This window comes from Malus sylvestris, chromosome 7 (assembly GCF_916048215.2).
Source record: "Malus sylvestris chromosome 7, drMalSylv7.2, whole genome shotgun sequence".
NCBI lineage: Eukaryota > Viridiplantae > Streptophyta > Magnoliopsida > Rosales > Rosaceae > Malus > Malus sylvestris.
The window spans coordinates 1,900,494-1,917,769 of record NC_062266.1 but is presented as its reverse complement, the minus strand read 5'-3'; the positions used below and the strand labels follow the sequence as shown (position 1 = coordinate 1,917,769).

Here is a 17,276-nt window from a genome sequence, read left to right as displayed (position 1 = left end):
CGGTCATCGTCTAACACTGGGGAATATCTCCTTAGTGGAATTGCAAAATGAGTCTACCTCGAGGTTCATCGTGCATGAAATAACAGTAAGAATTAGGAAGTGTTATTTGATCTCCATAAGTTGCATGCATCAAACATGGAGGGTTTGGCCAGTGATGGAAGTCGATATCAAAATAGCGAAACTTTGATTTCAATTTGGAAGACGTATATTCACTTGAAGGTGTAAGCTAACATACACTAAACGCTATACATAATGTGTTTGAAAGCCTTATCCTTCCCTGTGCAGATTATGAAGGATGTACAAAGAAGCTGAAGACAGGAAAATACAGACAGAATAACTCAACAGATCCAAACCAGTGGTTATCTGTACCATCTTGCTCCTCTCAAACATCTTAACCAGAAGAATCATGACAATGACGTGTCCCACCTTCGTCTTCAGTTCATCAAGTGAGCTAATTTTCATCCATTTAGGTCTTTCCTGCAGAATCAGAAACCACTTATCTTGGTAATGTTGTAAAAGAAGTAAAATACAGACCCGGAATAGTTCTGATACAATAAGATTGTTTTAGCATCTATTAATATATATCTATCCAGGTTTGAGAAATGTATATGTGAATTCCGCTTATACTTACTATGGAAGGGAAGCAAAATTACCTTCAGAGAAAACATTCCGAACAAAGAAGAGCCCTTAAGAGCACGATCATCAATGGAAGGCACATCATGAGGGACATTACTGATAAATAATCCATACAGTCCCATACCAAATATTAGCATGACTGTCCCAGCAAGGTAAACATCTGCATCGGAAGATTTGCATCAACATATAAGATTATACCAACGAAAATAAACATAGAAATATGGTCATCATATGATGAGTTTTACCATGTTAAGAAAGGAGTGACTTATGCTTCTTATGCAGAAGTCACAATATTTATCTTTTGAAAGCATTTTCGATAAACAGAAACATAAAGCAATTATAGAAATAGGATTCTGAAAATTATACCGATAGCTTCAACAAGTCGTAGAACCATATGTCCAGTGTGAATCCCTTTGACACAACTAGTCCAGTAAACTTTATACGCATCCATTATATAAACACAACCCTGCAGATTCAAATGTAGTATATGTACAGATGTGTGGTAATATAAAAATTATAGTTGAAATAGTAATCAGATCTTGGATGTCTATTTTCGTGGTAGGAAAATACAATATGAAGAGAGAAATTACATTGAGAAAGCACAAAAACGAACCAGCCAACGAACCTCCAACAGCAAACAGTGCCAAAAACCGGAAGTCAAATATTGTCTGTTCAACAATGGACACATAAAGAATGCTTAGAACAGATTGCTATACGCTAAAAAAAAACAATTAAACAGATAAAGAAAAAAAAATGCACAAGTTTCTTAAACAAAAAACCAAAAACAGAACATGGGGTAAATGACATATTGGTAGTTTCCTAGCCATTTTTAGTTTCCTATAGGCTGTTTATACATGCCAGACCGCTTACAGTATTTGTTAACAACATGAGGTAAATGACATATTGGTAGTTTTCGAACGAAACTACGAGTTCATTTTCTTCAGTAGGACTAACTTATTGATTCTTCTTATTTCTTAGCAGCAATCTGTTAAACACTAATCCGTCAATTATCGAAAAATTCACAACTAGGACCTCCAAGCTATCCAAACCCCTCCTCTGTTATTTTTCTTTTAATCAAAGTGAAAGAAATTCATTAGAGAGTACATGAACCCCAACATGACATCAAAAAGGTAACACAAGCTATGGCGGAAAAGGGTCACATAATCGAAGACTGTAAACGAAATGGTATCAAACGGCCCCTAAATTAAGAAGAACCTCCTCTGCAACTACAAAAAATGAGAGAAAGAAAGAGGAAAGTTCACTCTTTTGTCACATCCAAATTCCAAAAATCCCAATAGAACAATTAAGAAGCAAGTACAGTGACTGATACACAAATTAAAATTCAGTTACCCTTTCAATGGAAGACTCAGCGGAACGGGCAAACCGGACAAAGGGGTTGCCGTTGTCAAGGGCGTAGTTGAAGCCCGCCGGCTCGGGGGGTCTAGAGGACGCACCATTAAAATGGTTTGGTGAAGTTTCAGTGGAGGAGGAGACTACGGTTTGTTTTGGGGCCGTTGATTTTGATTCCGGAGACGGTGGGGAGCTCAGAGAAGAAGCAGCGATGGGACGAGAGAACCGTTTAGAGGTGTTCGACAGCCCGATGGGATGGATTGAGGTGGAGAGGCAGAGGGTTGAGGAGGAGATAGAAGTGAAGAGAGCCATTGTGTAGAGAGAGAGAGAGAGAGCGCCGCGGTGCCGGGGGGGGGGGGGGGGGGCGGCGGGGGAGAGAGTGAGAGGGGAGGAGTTTTGCAGGATGGAGATATTTTTTGCGCCTTTGGATGGCGGGTAGGGAGCGAAAGTGGCCTTCACGCGTGAAAAAGGGAACGTGGGACTTTTGGGCTAATGCTGGATGGAATGCGGAGGAAGAAGTGGATTTTTTGTCACTAACCAAAGTTGGAAGGGTGAGTTTGAGTAGAAATTTTTTGTCACATCGGTATACTAATTTTTTTTATTTAAGTTTTTCACAAGTTGTATTATAACATTTGATGTATCAAGTCGTACATACTGAAAAATCTCTTGAGTTTGACATGCAACTGGGCAACGACATTAATAGTGACTAGGGTTGGATTGTTGGTGATATCAAGAGGAACGCCTGTGGCGATGTAGAGGAGGAGAGGGAACTGGAGTCGTCACCCATGTGCACTTCTCATTCTATTTTTAGTGACAAAATAGGCTTTGCCCAAGATGCATTAGTTATTACTTCACCTTGTAATGTGCCTAAATTTGATCACTTTTAGGGTTCTTTAGCCTGTTATGTCATATTTAGATGTAAATTGAAACGAATAATTATTTGTCGTGACAAAATTGATGCTCATCTTTTGTTGGCCCTGGTCTAGTTGTTGGCATACCCTCACGTAAATGACTAATTTTAACTGTGTAAGATTTATATATTTCATGCTTTAAGTGCATATTCATTGTGTTTATTAAGATTTTTCCTTCAACAGCTTTGGTATCCGATTTCAAAGACCTTGGCTGAGGAAGCTGCTTGGAAGTTTGCAAAAGAGAATGGACATTGTTACAATAAATCCAGGATTGGTGATTGGTTCTCTCTTACAGTCAACTCTGAACACAGGCGTGGAACGTGTTCTGGAACTTGTAAACAGTACTCCTGAGCAAGTATTTATAAAATTTCATTACTTGTTGATATATTGCATGATTTGATCAAGTAATCATTCCTACTGGAAAACCCATTTTGAGGGCAGGATCCACTACATAAGAGAAGCATAATACACAGATTACATTTTTTCGACTAAATCCTCATCAGTGCAGAAAACTCCTCATAGGGATCCATGAAATTTCATGAGTTTAGAGATTTACTCTTTCTACTTGTGCATACAGACGAGTGGACTATTAAATCCTTGTCTCCAATTATGTAAGCACTGATCCTTGAGCACATCTTGAATAATGGTTTGGAGGCATTATCGTCACTACGTTGACATGTCACTTTACATGGGTAATGTACTCCTTAGTATATATGAGATAAAGACTACGGTGAATTGGCGATAATATTAGAGTTTCTTGTAAAAGAGAAAGGGTGTCATGGAGGTGTATATAGTGATCATAAATTAAAAGGTCATGTTTGAATCTCATGCACTCTGCGATACCGTACGATCTGCTAAGAAAGTCTCATTGTTGATATTTAATTGATGCACGAGCCGAAAGATTTCCAAATATAACTAATAGATGGTTGATTTTCGAGATGTTGCCACTGCTCATATTTTCGCCTTCGAGAATGCTTCAGCTAGCGGGAGATATTGTCTAGTTGGAAAAGTAACACACTGTTCTGACACAGTGAAAATTCTGCGGGATCTCTTCCCTGCTCTCAAGCTTCCAGAGAAGTTGATATGCTAATGCAATCGATTTGTTGCATGTTACTCTTTTTCTAAGTTTTAGAGGCACTTTTAAGGATGGAGCAGGTTTACAGGCATTATTGGTACCTTTCTAACTGAGGTTTTAAAATTTCCGTCTTGTATATTATTTGCAATATTCACGTCTGAGGATATTTTGGGTTACTCCTGGCTTGCAAAGATCCTATTAATATACAACAACATCTTTATCAAGCCTATATCGTTCTAGTATTTGAGAAAAATATTTCATAAAGGAATCCCTGCCTGTATTCTTGTCCGTTTTCAGTATTTTTGTTTTGGTCGATTTTCCATTTTCACTTTGAGTCTGAGTCTTCACTTGTTTAAAAGATGAGCTATTTGAATGGTTTAAGATGAAGGTACGCTGCAATTAGTACCTTCTAATAACTCGCTTTTTCATTAACATGATGTACAAACTGCAAGTGAAATGGTCAGAAGTATAGTGAGTAATGTGCATATTATTCATAGTTGCTAATTTGTGTAACAGATAATTTGGACTTTAACGTCTCTTTGTTCTTCACAGATGTGCAGATGACAAACCATTCACACCAACTTACCAGGGATCCAAGGAAAGAGTCCATATCTTGGGGGTAAAGTTTACTCCTCTGGAGGTGACTTTGAGGGATACCGTGGAAAGTTTGAAGGAGAAGAACTTCTTCTAATCATGGATCATGTTGGACTTATCGTTATCCTATTTTATCAACTATGTCAAAGTTTGTTACTGAAAATAATAGGTGCTTCACAAAACTCTTACTCGAGACCCCTTTCTGTGAAGTTTAAATGTACTTTGGAATTTGTTTCAACTGCGTTTTAAATACTGAGAAATTTGAAGTTTGGACTTTGTATTGGATCCTGAACATTCAGACATCACAGGTCGAAAATGTATAAGTAGAATCCCAACTCAACCGCTCTGAGTTGGAAGACAATAAAGGGACTCGAAGCAATCCAAGTATGCCCAACGTATGGCGTGGGCTGACTCGACTCTTACTTATTTGCACACCAACAAATGTTGGTGAAAAAAAATCAACAAGTTTGTCAGTCTCTAATGTAACAGGTGTGCTGGGAAATTAACTTAAGTTTAGAACTTTCCCTCGCATAAACTAGTAGTCCATTTATAAATATATGCAGAAACAAACACTCCCTGCGGACACATTTTTTGTATCCATTATTGCCTTTGTTTTTGTATAATCTGTTGTCCAAGGTTGTGAATGTGATGGCACTTCGAACTTTCGTTGTGGCCGGCATGGCGGCATTGACTTGGTGTGCAAGATTGTCTGCTCCTTGGCTAAAGTAGTCCGAATATGCTTATGTATAAACTGGAAACCGAATTTTAATGTTTAAAACTGCAAGAGTTTCTCACTCTTTATTTTCTCTCTGTATTCTCCTCCGGGTGCACATACAATGCATGACTATTGCCTTCACTTATAGGCATGCACCAGCAATTATGCCAACCAAGACCAAAAAGTCTTGAGTTCACATGGCATATTTAGCACCCCTTTGCTGTACCTAGCCTATAGAGTGCAACCCTTTTCTCCATTTTCCATTTAATGCATATAAAAGAAAGAATGCACAATTGCATGCAAGCAAACACAAAGTCAAGACCTACTTGCTTCCAACTTAGCTTGTGGCAGTCACCATATCTTCTCTTGAAAGAAGACTTCCATGCCACAACCGAAAGCCAAATACAAAGTCACAAATGGCTGCTGCCATTTCCTTGTAGCATTCACAAAGTTACATATGCAAAATTGTTGCCAACTCATAAGTATATGAGCCAAACACAACAGGATTGTATATTGTTAACCTTGAATGGGTGACTGGCATTGTCTCTTTGGAGTATCTCATTATGAATAGTGCAGACCTTTTCAAATGTAGGATTAGATTGGATCGAAAAGCTTAAAAAACCAATTAATTGGTGTCTTGAAGAGCCGTCTTTATTCTGGACCTATCGAAAAGCTTAAAGAAACAAATGCTGCTCCTTCAAATACATAAGCACACTTGCCGAACCTTATAAACACTGTGCCTTATTTACTTTATATGCAACTACACATATATCGTCAATTTGGCCATTTAAATTTAGTTCCTGCCAACACTTGTTTAGTCAGCGTTCATAATAAACAGTGATTTGCCACTACAAAAGTATTCAGATTTGAAGAAGACAAGTTGCCAACATTGACCCTTTAATGTCCAGCTGACTTTTCACCATGAAAAACACAATACTGAACCAAATTAAGCTTATAATTCTAACCTCTAGAGAGAGAGGAGAGAGAGAGAGATGAGTACCGGAGAAACAAAGACTGTGTGTGTAACAGGAGGCTCAGGTTACATAGCATCATGGTTGGTGAAGCTCTTATTGCAAAAGGGTTATACTGTCAAAGCCACTGTTCGGGACCCAAGTCAGTATTTCTAAACTTTTCTTACGTCATGTTCCTTTTCAAGCAGTTCTCGATAATTTTCTTTTTCAAATTCCGGGTTTTGTATATGGGTTCATTGGCCGAAAGAAAGTTTCGGGATCTTTCGGTGTAGTTCTTCATCTGGAGTTCAAGTGTAGTTCTTGAAGTCCAGTTAAGGCAAGGCGTTGACCTGTTTTTGACATTCTTGCTAGCCGTTAGTGATCAAGTTTTTTAGCCAAAACTTCCTGCATAAATGATAGAGTTGAAACAATTCGTATCAAGTTTGTGTTCTCTTTCTTTGGACACTTCTTGGCTCTTTCCTCGGAAGAAGTCATTCCTCTGTCCCTTAAATCACAGTTTGACAAATAACTCGTTACAAACACATAAAGAACAATTTCTGTACACATGAAATTGTGATTGGCAGGTGAGTAAGACGATATTTGCAATTGGAGGAACCACGTATTTGCCTTCTTTTGTTTTCGGTTATGGATGCTGTGGTCGGCATAGCTCAATTGCCAATTGAACCCTCGGCAATGACTGTAGTCAATGTTTGCTACTTTTCCTTGCACACATATCCCCATCTAATGTGGTTGTAGTATTCTTGGTCCAACTCATAGTTCTCCGTTCATGTATGCTACAGATGATCCAAAGAAAACAGAACATTTGCTCTCACTAGATGGAGCAAAAGACAGGCTGCATTTGTTCAAAGCAGATTTACTGGAAGAAGGATCTTTTGATGCTGTAGTTGATGGATGTGAAGGCGTTTTTCATACAGCATCTCCTGTACTATTCTCGGCTACTGACCCACAGGTTTGCCCCTTCACTTTGTGCTTCAAATATTCTATCACGCATGCGTGCATGCGTAGAAAACTGACATAATTTCAAGACAAATGATGTAGAAACCGACATGATACATCTCTCCATATTTCAGGCAGAATTAATTGACCCAGCAGTGAATGGAACACTTAATGTTCTAAAATCATGTGTGAAATTTCCCACTGTGAAGAGAGTGGTTATAACTTCGTCTATGGCTACAGTAATGATGAGTGGAAAACCTCTGGCCTCTGATGTAGTTGTGGATGAAACTTGGTATTCCGATCCACTTGTTTGCGAGAAGTACAAGGCATGTATGAAAGTTCCGATAATCTCTTTTTTCAAGTTTTACTTTTTTTTCATTGTTAATTTGTTATATTTCCATGTCCAGTCGAAAGAAAATCTAATCTTAGCACCAAACTAGGTGTTTGGGTGCAATTATAAAAGAGATGAACAATGATTAGTATTGTCTGCCTTATTCTTTTTGTTCAGCAATGGTATATGGTCTCAAAGACTTTAGCAGAAAAGGCTGCCTGGGAATTTGCTAAAGGAATTGAGATTGACTTAGTTACGATACATCCGGGGTTCGTGATTGGTCCACTCTTACAGCCGACTCTTAATCTCACTGTGGAGCCGATTCAGAAACTCATCACTGGTACACTTCGTAAAGTTACTAAGTTACATGTGTCAAAACATTTGCGTAAATTTATCCGACCTTATCAGCCGGTTGCTTCCATTTTTCTTTTCCACTAATTTTTTGATGCAGGCAGTTGATTGTCTTACGTTTCTCTTTTGTTCAGGTACCAAACCAACTGTTTCAAACTTCAGATTCGTTGATGTTAGAGATGTTGCCTCTGCTCACATTCAGGCATTTGAAGTTCCTTCAGCAAGTGGAAGATATTGTTTAGTTGGACATGTTGCAGACACTTTTGAGGTTCTGAAGATTTTACGCGAACTTTACCCCACTTTGCTTCCTGAAAAGTAAGTTTCATATGCAGAATACCACAAATTTGTGCCTGTTTACTTTACCACACATAATGTCATGTCTTTATTTAGAATTAAACATGGTCAACTCTGCTTGAAGGTAAGTTCCTTCATAGAGTAGACATAATAACGTTTGGACTTGAAAATGAAATATGCAACAGTTAGGAATTTCTTACAAGAATTACAGATGCTTGTACAAAAATAATTTCAATTGTGTAAACCGAAAGCTCGACATTGCCATTACAAGAACTATTTCTAAGGGATATTTTATTTATTTTTGGTATTGTTGGCAGATTTGAGATTGGCAATACTTCAGACCCAAAGTATCAAGTATCCTCAGAGAAAGCAAAAGGATTGGGAGTTAGTTTCCTCCCGTTGGAAATCACTCTGAGGGACACTGTTGAAAGCCTGAAGGAGAAGGGCTTCTTGTAGATTTGATTTATCCAACTGGGACAACAATTCATCTTCGGCAACTGAAGTTTGATTTCTACTTAAGTACTCCAAAGAGATGATGAAAGTCATATGTTTCCTGTTTCAAAGAAAATAATATGGCCTAGCTGCCATGCACGTTCCATTGAGATTAAGTTATGCGTCACTTCGGTACATTCCTCTCCCAAAAAATATTCATGTCAGGACTTTTTTAGGCCATCTCCAACCGAAGGAGGGTCGGAGGGCTCTTTTTGGCCCTATAGCCATCTAAGAAATTAATATTTTAATGAACAGTGCATGGTCATATTTCTTACCATCTCCAACCGAGGGGCCAGAGGGCTATAGGCCAAACATAACCCTGTGACAAAAAACCATCTCCAACCTAGGACCAAAATGCCAAACATAATTTATTATTTAAAATTAAAAACTACAACTTAAATTTAAAAACTACAACTTAAATTTAAAAAGTACAAATTAAATTTAAAAACTACAACAAGTACCTATAACAGAATCTTATTGCATATCTTTGGGCCAAAATAAGCATGTAGTAGGCTTTTAAGTTTTATGTTGTTAAATGTTTTTAAAAATGTTGTTTAAGTTTCATGTTATTAAATATTTTATATGTTGTATAATTTTTATGTTGTTTAATGTTATTTAATCTTGTTTAATATTATTTAATATTGTTTTATGTTACTTAATGTTATTTAATGTTGTTTAATTGTGACAACCCATCCTGAATTTTACAGAACAAAAGTGGTATTTTGTAATTTCACTAATGTTGGGATGTTTGTTTTGAATTGGGTTGCTTTTAAACCTTAATTAGTGTGCCAAGGGGCCACCTTCTGTTTTTGTGTCCCCCATTTTCGTCGAGGTCAAATCTTCTGCACCCAAATTTGGTGTGGCATCTCTGTGGTCTCAATAAATGATTGACACGCAGTTATTATCTTAACTTTTCTAAATTTTGTTGTTATGAATTTAATATGTGTCAATCACTTATTGGGGCTACAGAGAGTCCACGCCAAATTTGGGTGCAGAAGATTTGATCTCAAACTCTCCCATCTCTCATCACTCTACAACTCTCTCTCTCCATCTCTCCCTCTCTCTCCCTCTTCCGTCTCCTTTCTTCTATCAAATTTATGCAACTTCTTATGTTCTTCAGTGGAGCTGAATTTTGGACATTTTATAGTTCTTGATCAGATGAGCAACTTTTGTGGAGGAACTTTCTCGATCTGAGCCATGGAAAATGGGGTTTTGGAACTCATAACATGGTTGTCCAGTTTCCTGCGGAAATGGAGGCTGGGTTGGTTTTCAAGCATCTAGGACAATCGCACCGTTGTCTCTTTCTGAAATTTTGATATGTTTTAGATACTGGGCAGATGAACAACTTTCAAGAAGGAACTGTTTCTGTTTAAGCAAGGGAAGTTAGAGTGTTGAAGCTCCAAACATGACGGTCGGATTTCTGCAGATTTCAAAGCTGCCATGGTGTTTCGAAGTTCTGGAAGTATGTAACCGTTAGTTCGTTATGAATTTTTGATATGTTATGGAAGAGATGATGAGGAACAACTTCGATGAAGAAAGTACGTTGATCTGAGCAAAAGAAAATGGAGTTTCGAAGCTCACAACAGGTCTGACGGGTTGACAGACAAATGATGAACAGTCACATATCATACCTGAATTTCTGGAGTTGTACTGCTCCGATGGATCTCAAATTTGGATATGTTGTAGATCATGAGTTAAGGAACAACTTTCATGAAGATGGCTTTTCGATTTGAGCTACAGGCGATGGTGTTTTGGTCTGCTTAAACAGGCATGACGAGTTTATGTTTTCTGGAAAATCTTTCCTTAAAGAAGGAAATGACGTTGTTGTTGATAGTGATATTATTGGGTAAGTTTCAATCCATTTTCTGGGTTGTTTCTTACACAGATTCTCATGGGAGAGAACACATTCATGAATGGAATTTACGGGCTTTCACGATGTAGAATAATGGATGGTGTTTTGCTTTCCTTCTTTCTTTGTTGCTCAGTTGCTGGGTTTCACAATCAAACATGTACACACACTGAGACACTTGTTTGCACGACTCTTCACCAACGGTGTAAGGTGAGTGGACCCCTTCTAAAATGTATGTTTTAATAGTAGAAATACATACATAAAAAACATGATTTAATGATCATGTTTTAGATAACGTTTTATGAGTAAATTGGATTTACCTTATTATGAGTATCGTGCTCATTTAGAATATTTTGGAATATCATATTTTCTATCGAACCCATATTCTTTATAGAATATTTGATGCATGACGATATAATATTTAGAACATATTTTTAAACACTTCTTTATAGTATAGATGATGAATGATTTTATACTATGAAGATGTTTTTGAGATTTATGTACCTATGTTTGGAAAGACTATGTTCAATGGTTTTGTACTTACCTAGTGGTCCTTATTCCTCCTATGGGCGAGGTTTATGGTGTTGGCATAGGGTCGGGAGAAATAATCTCTAGCTACGGGCTGAGAGACACGGAGCTGGCATAGGGTCTGAAGAAATTTCATCTGGCTACGGCACAAGGACGAGAAGCGGGCATAGGGCCTGGAGTTGAGACTGGACATTCACTAGTGATTACGCTATATACGAGTTATGTTTTGACAGGTTTTATGGCATGCTAGGGTTTTCGGAAAACCTGTTGAGTTTTCATAAAACCTGGGGTTAATATGTTGATAATTGTTTGAATATTATATATATCAACTTGGTCCACTTATATTTGTTTTGCGTCCTCTTCAGGACTTAGAATCAAGATGTACAATCCCAGTGTCAAAGCACTTTCGCATCGGCATCTTCGAGTCCTCTCGATGTAGGATCCACTCCTTTGTTCATTCAATTTTATATATATTCTTTTTAGTGTTCTAGATTAGTTGTATGCTCTGAACACGTTCCTCATTTTGCATATTAATTATAGTTAATCTTATAAGTTTTATTTATGTTCATTACTTTGCGTGCATGTTCGTATGGCTTCGTCACCTTCGGATGTCGGCCAGCACGTGCCTATCCTTGTGTTCGGGGAATATCGAGGTCGGGCGTGTCATTAATGACTTAGTAAGTTATAGGAAAAAAATAGAATTTTTAATTTTTTTTAAAAATTTTATAAAAAAAAAAATCAAATATGACATCAGCGGCCCTACCTGGGGTTGGTTGGGTTGGGTCAGTCAGTTGGCCCTTTGGCCCTTTTTTGTCCCGTGTGGCCCACTAGCCAGCTGGCTGGGTTCGGGCTATTTGCCCCACTAGAAAAAAAAAAGCCAAATGGCCAACCGGCTGGTTCAATCTAGCTAGCCCTGGGTCGGGCTGGATTTTTCATTATTAATACTTTTTCTGTCGGATATATTTGACAGTATTGTCCTCTTTAGTGTCGGATATATCCGACAATATTGTCCTCTTTTTTTTTTTTGGATCAATTTTTTTTTAAATTCCCCTTTTTTTCTTATAAATACTTAAACTATTCCTACATCATTTCTCACATAATTTTCACCCTTTTTAAATTTAAGTTGTAGTTTTTAAATTTAAATAATAAATTATGTTTGACCTTATAGCCATTTGGCCCTCAGTTGGAGATAGTTTTTGGTCACAGGGCTATGTTTGGCCTATGACCCTATGGCCCCTCGATTGGAGATGGTAAGAAATATGGCCATGCACTGTTCATTAAAATATTAATTTCTTGGAGAGCCAGATGGCTAAAACGAGCCATTTGGCTAGCCTTTGATTGGAGATGGCCTTAGTTCCTTAGATTGATCGGTAGACAGCCACATAGGTGACTGGGCCTCAATGGTCATTAGTGAAGTTTCTGTTGGAAAATTTAATAGTAATATTATTATATTATATTTATTAATTGAATGGAAATTAGAAGTGATGCCTTTGGGTGAAAATATGTGTCTATTTTAATGCATAGTTTCAACTTTTGAATCTTCATGAATGGTTACATGCTTTCTAAAGAGGTATCTCAAATTCTATAAAGGGGTGTGATATCCACACATCCCATTTTACTTCTCACACACCTTTTTAATTTTTGGCCGTCGGATCAGATGAAATGAAGAAGATCAACAGATAGAAATTAACAGAGGGTGTGAGAAGTAAAATGTGGTGTGTGGATAGCACACCCCTTCTATAAATGGGGAAGACCCCTATAATCATTAAATAACTTTTACATTCACATATTCATACACATAGTGCACTATTGTTAGAGAGTTTTGTAGTGTCCCATTGAGTCCATATGAGAGTTTTCAACACAATTGTGGTTCATTGGAGCCTTGTGATTTTGGAGTGCTACTATCACAAGGATGGACGTGGTCGTTGTATCTTGGGAGACAAGGGCCAATCAATCATGAGCATCGTAGTGGGCAGTAAACTTGTCGATAGAGTGTTTGACGTTCGCCTGTACCAATTATATGTTTTTCTAATCCATTATATCATGTTTAGTTAACATTCAATTGATCATGTGCTTGTATTACTTTGTTATATAATTGCATGACTTATGTCTTAATTTTCTATGTGATTCAATATAGCAATTAGACCCTATTTTTCCAACAATCTAAAGACAAGTTTCAATTTAGTTGCTATTGAAGGTTGACAGAAAATATGGTATTCAATTACATGTTTTTGTCATTTTGGTACATATATTCGTTTATCATTGAAAATATGAATAGTATTGATTATATGAGATCAAAGCTTGATTAATATATGGTTGTGGTATGCATGTTTATTGCAAAGCATGATTCAATGTTTCAAATCCTGGTGGTTAATATATCATGCCTTATCAAATTTGACATTTCGACACTTCGACTACTTGAACCCTTGCGACTCTATGCTTTGCATATATATTGTTGTGAAGTTATGTCTACAATCTATGTATATACTTGGAAGTTTCTCTTACACGTTGGCTTCTAAGTTTGCAGTTTTTCTTTAATTTCCTTTAGAAGTTTGGAGAATTAGATTCTTGGTTGGTTACGGTTGATCAACTAGAAGTCTGAAAGTGTCTTTTGAAACTAATGCAACCCTGGTAAGGGTTACATCGGCTGACCAAAGGACACAGTTGGGGTCTTGGTTATTGTACGAGACTGGTACATAAAAGACCTGAGAATGAGATAACATCTTTACTGCATACACACATGCATGAGTCTTCTATATGCTTGGTGTGTTTTGCCAACTGTCGTGTCTCTGGAAGTTCCATCATTTCATCAAACCTAACAAAAACGGCTGGAAAGGCATCATTTTTTTTTGTTTCAGATTTTGCAATCTGAAGTTACAACTCTATTGGAAGAGAAATAAGGTTTGGGTGTAAATCATGATAAGTTTCAATTGGAAATCTATTACATGGTCTCTGTTCCAACCAATTGGTTGAGACTCACGATAGCCTGAACGACGATTTTTCCCATATATATTTGTGGACAAATGCTGAGCAATTCGATGTTTGGTTGTGCCCGATATTTCCTAAAGAAATATTAGTGGATTAAAACGATATCCCTTGTGAGTTTAGTACTGGATTTGAATGCAGCCATGACTTTTAACTGGTATGGATATGTATGTGAGGTATTATGAAGGAACATGAGTTGGTTGTATTTGATAAATTAAATGGATATCTCTTGCCTCTTGGCATGATATAGAGGCGATAAGAAAATATGAGAAAAGGTGAAATAATTTTTCATGAAAGGATGTTTCTTTTCACTTGTAAAGTTTACGCATGGTTATGTGCCGATGTGCGTTAATAGAGGATGACTAAGGCTTGAGATATCGTGTATATGGCATACATAATATTACATGTCTGCGTCCTAGTGAACACATATGATGCATTTAATGGTATGTAATATGAGACATATATACCGTGATGTCATTGCTATTGCACTACAAGATAATCATATTAATAGTGCACAACCATAAGTGCTTCTCATAGAAAAGACTAGTTATTAGGCTTCAAAGAAACCACAATGTGAAGGAATTGTGGGGGTGACTTAGCTGTCTTTGAGAAATGGTTTATACTTTAGAAGAAAAAAGAAAGTTTTGCTTCTAGAAAGAGATAGTCCCAATATATGTTTGGAAGACTTAAACAACTACTCTCGAAGGAAATAATTTCCGCGCATGGATATGAAGTTTGCGATGGGCATAAATTGTAGATAGTCAACCTAATGGTACCAATTTAATTTAAAGGTTTGAATAGAGAGTTAGTTTTATCATCGAGGGGAATGAGTTAAAAGCCCGTAATAAGAGCAGTCATAGTGGAAACCCAACCTAGTTGACTGGATATCCCAATGTCAAATTCTATAAATAGGAAAGACCCCTATAATCATTATATAACTTTTACATTCATATATTCATACACATAGTGCACTATTGTTAGAGTTTTGTAGTGTCCCAAAGAGTCCATATGACAAAGTATTCAACATAATCCTAGTTCGTTAGAGCTTGTGATTTTAAAGTGCTACTATTACAAAGACGTGATCTTTGTATATTGGGAGACAAGTGCCGATCAACCATAAGTACCGTAATGGGACGTAAATTTGTTTTAAGGATAGAGTATCTAACATTTGCTTCGACTGATTATACCTTTTGTTAATCCATTATGTCATGTTCATTTGATTGATCATATGCTTGTATTACTTTGATATATAATTGCATGACTTATTTTTTAATTATCTATGTAATTTAATATAGTAATTAGACCCTATTTTTCTAACAGTTTCTGATCTCGTTAAATCGTTGTACACTCTAAGTTAATTTGTTGCTTCCCCTTACTGTCGTAGTTCATGATGGACATCTATTCTCAGTCATGTTCTCGTGATTTGACAGAATACAGGATTCTAACAAGTTTCGTTGAAACAATCGGATCTTAACATGTTTGTGCACCATCCCACTATGTTTTCAGCATCATTGTTGAAAAAAGAGTAAGAACATCCGTCCAATTCAAAAGCTTTAAACTTAACTCCCTTTAAACTGTACTTCGACTCTTTTTCCCAAAATAAATAATGGGTAACTTGAAATAGGTCTAATTTTATGGCCCAACATTAAGATTGGTCCAATTTTTAGTTATTGTTTATTTAGGTCTGATGACTAGGATACTATGTCTGCACTTTTTGTTATTAGATTGATTTTTTTACATTGTGATTGCTATTCTACCCTTTTATAGCTTTTAAACGTTGTCCATAGATTTCCCACATTTTAGATTTGTATCATCATTAGTTATCCATCATAGAAAAGAGTAATTCTTTTGTTTCTTTCATCTTCTGCTTTCCGATTTCTTGATAATGTTTTTTGGATTTTAAAATACTTATCAATCTATTTTAAGGAGGCTTTTAATTACTTATGTCAGGTTCCTTAAGTGTCGGCATAACCCAAATTTCAGTTGATCTTTTACAATCCAAGTTACCTGTCATATAAGTATTTTTACAATCTCAACTACCTGTCATACATATAACACAATCACATATAAAGCTCGAGAATCATGTCAAAAGCCACTGGAGCAATACTTATATAACATACAATCAATGTCAAAAGCCACTGGAACAATACTTATATAACACAATCACATATATCACGAATCATGTATTTGAAATATCGTGGGGATGTGCCATACCTGTTATCCAGGTAGCAAATACCAGAAAAACCCGAACCAGATATTTGTCACGTTTGTTTTCATCATCTGCAGAGATGTTCCTTATAGTTCTCATAGCTTCATTTGAATTCAAAATTCAAATTTGGATGCTAATCCACAGGAATCGTCAGGAATATTCACAACAGGAGTGGGTCATTCAATGGCAATTGATGTAATTTGATTTCAAAGTATGAACACTTTAATTGTTGATGTGGATGGTTGCTCTACTTATTACCAAACAAGCTTATAAAATTGGATAAATAAGCTTAGGAAGGAATGGAAAAACTGGTTTGTTGAACCATTTCCGATTAGGTGTTGAAATGTTTGCAGTGTTTGGATTTGAAATATCCTGCCAAAACTAATATTTCTTCTTCCTTCATAATATTTTTCTGTTTTGTTTTGTCAACATTCATAATAAACTATGATTTGCAATACCATAAGTTTTAATGAGAGATTTTCTCTCACAACCATTTCATTGTCCTAGTGGCGTGACTCGGCAAATCAATGTTCATCATATAGGTAAAATACAAACCAACCGTACAATAAAAATTTGTCATGTGGTGAAATGTTTGCAAGAGAGAATATCTCAATATTGAAAGCTGAAAACTATATTGAATGAATTGCATATTGTTTTGTTTACCAAAAGAAAAGTTCCTGCACGTAAATCATTAGTTAAGTCTCTGAATAACTATAAATGAAAAGTTCGAGTTAAAACTATTACTTTACTAAGCAAGAATCTCAATTTATTGTGGCAAAAACTGGACGGTAAAGCCCTTGTAGGGACCGGTATAACATAGTCCCTATGATGGTCCGTCCATATCCTGTTTTTGCTAGAGTAAAACTAGATCCCTGCTATGAAGTTGGTGCTTTACTTCACTACTTTTAAAGAAATCTCAGTTAAAGGACTCTTAATATTTCTTGCAAATATTTGGAATAAGTTGGTACACCTATAAACAATGACTTGCCGTTACAAAAGTAATCAGAGCTGAAGAAGACAAGTTGGCAACATTGACCTTTGATGTCCAG

The 17,276-nt window shown here is 36.6% G+C and overlaps 2 protein-coding genes and 1 long non-coding RNA gene across 3 annotated transcripts; 2 read left to right on the top strand and 1 right to left on the bottom strand.

The window, feature by feature from the left end:
- Window positions 1-167: 167 nt before the first annotated feature.
- Window positions 168-2,393, bottom strand: LOC126628406 (uncharacterized). The gene is made up of 5 exons (XM_050298070.1): window positions 1,987-2,393; window positions 1,227-1,304; window positions 1,003-1,102; window positions 654-796; window positions 168-477 (listed from the first exon to the last, which is right to left on the bottom strand). The coding sequence occupies exons 1-5, from the start codon at window positions 2,296-2,298 to the stop codon at window positions 268-270; spliced, it is 843 nt and encodes a 280-aa protein (XP_050154027.1). The 5' UTR covers window positions 2,299-2,393; the 3' UTR covers window positions 168-267.
- A 1,435-nt stretch (window positions 2,394-3,828) lies between these two features.
- Window positions 3,829-4,858, top strand: LOC126628403 (uncharacterized). The gene is made up of 2 exons (XR_007625414.1): window positions 3,829-4,069; window positions 4,525-4,858. It is a non-coding gene; the product is annotated as an uncharacterized LOC126628403 (long non-coding RNA).
- Window positions 4,859-6,112: 1,254 nt separating this feature from the next.
- Window positions 6,113-10,815, top strand: LOC126628390 (phenylacetaldehyde reductase-like). Its single transcript, XM_050298063.1, has 6 exons — window positions 6,113-6,394; window positions 7,032-7,201; window positions 7,323-7,514; window positions 7,697-7,859; window positions 8,005-8,185; window positions 8,482-10,815. Exons 1-6 carry the CDS (start codon window positions 6,274-6,276, stop codon window positions 8,618-8,620), a joined length of 966 nt encoding a protein of 321 aa, XP_050154020.1. The 5' UTR covers window positions 6,113-6,273; the 3' UTR covers window positions 8,621-10,815.
- Window positions 10,816-17,276: the final 6,461 nt, after the last annotated feature.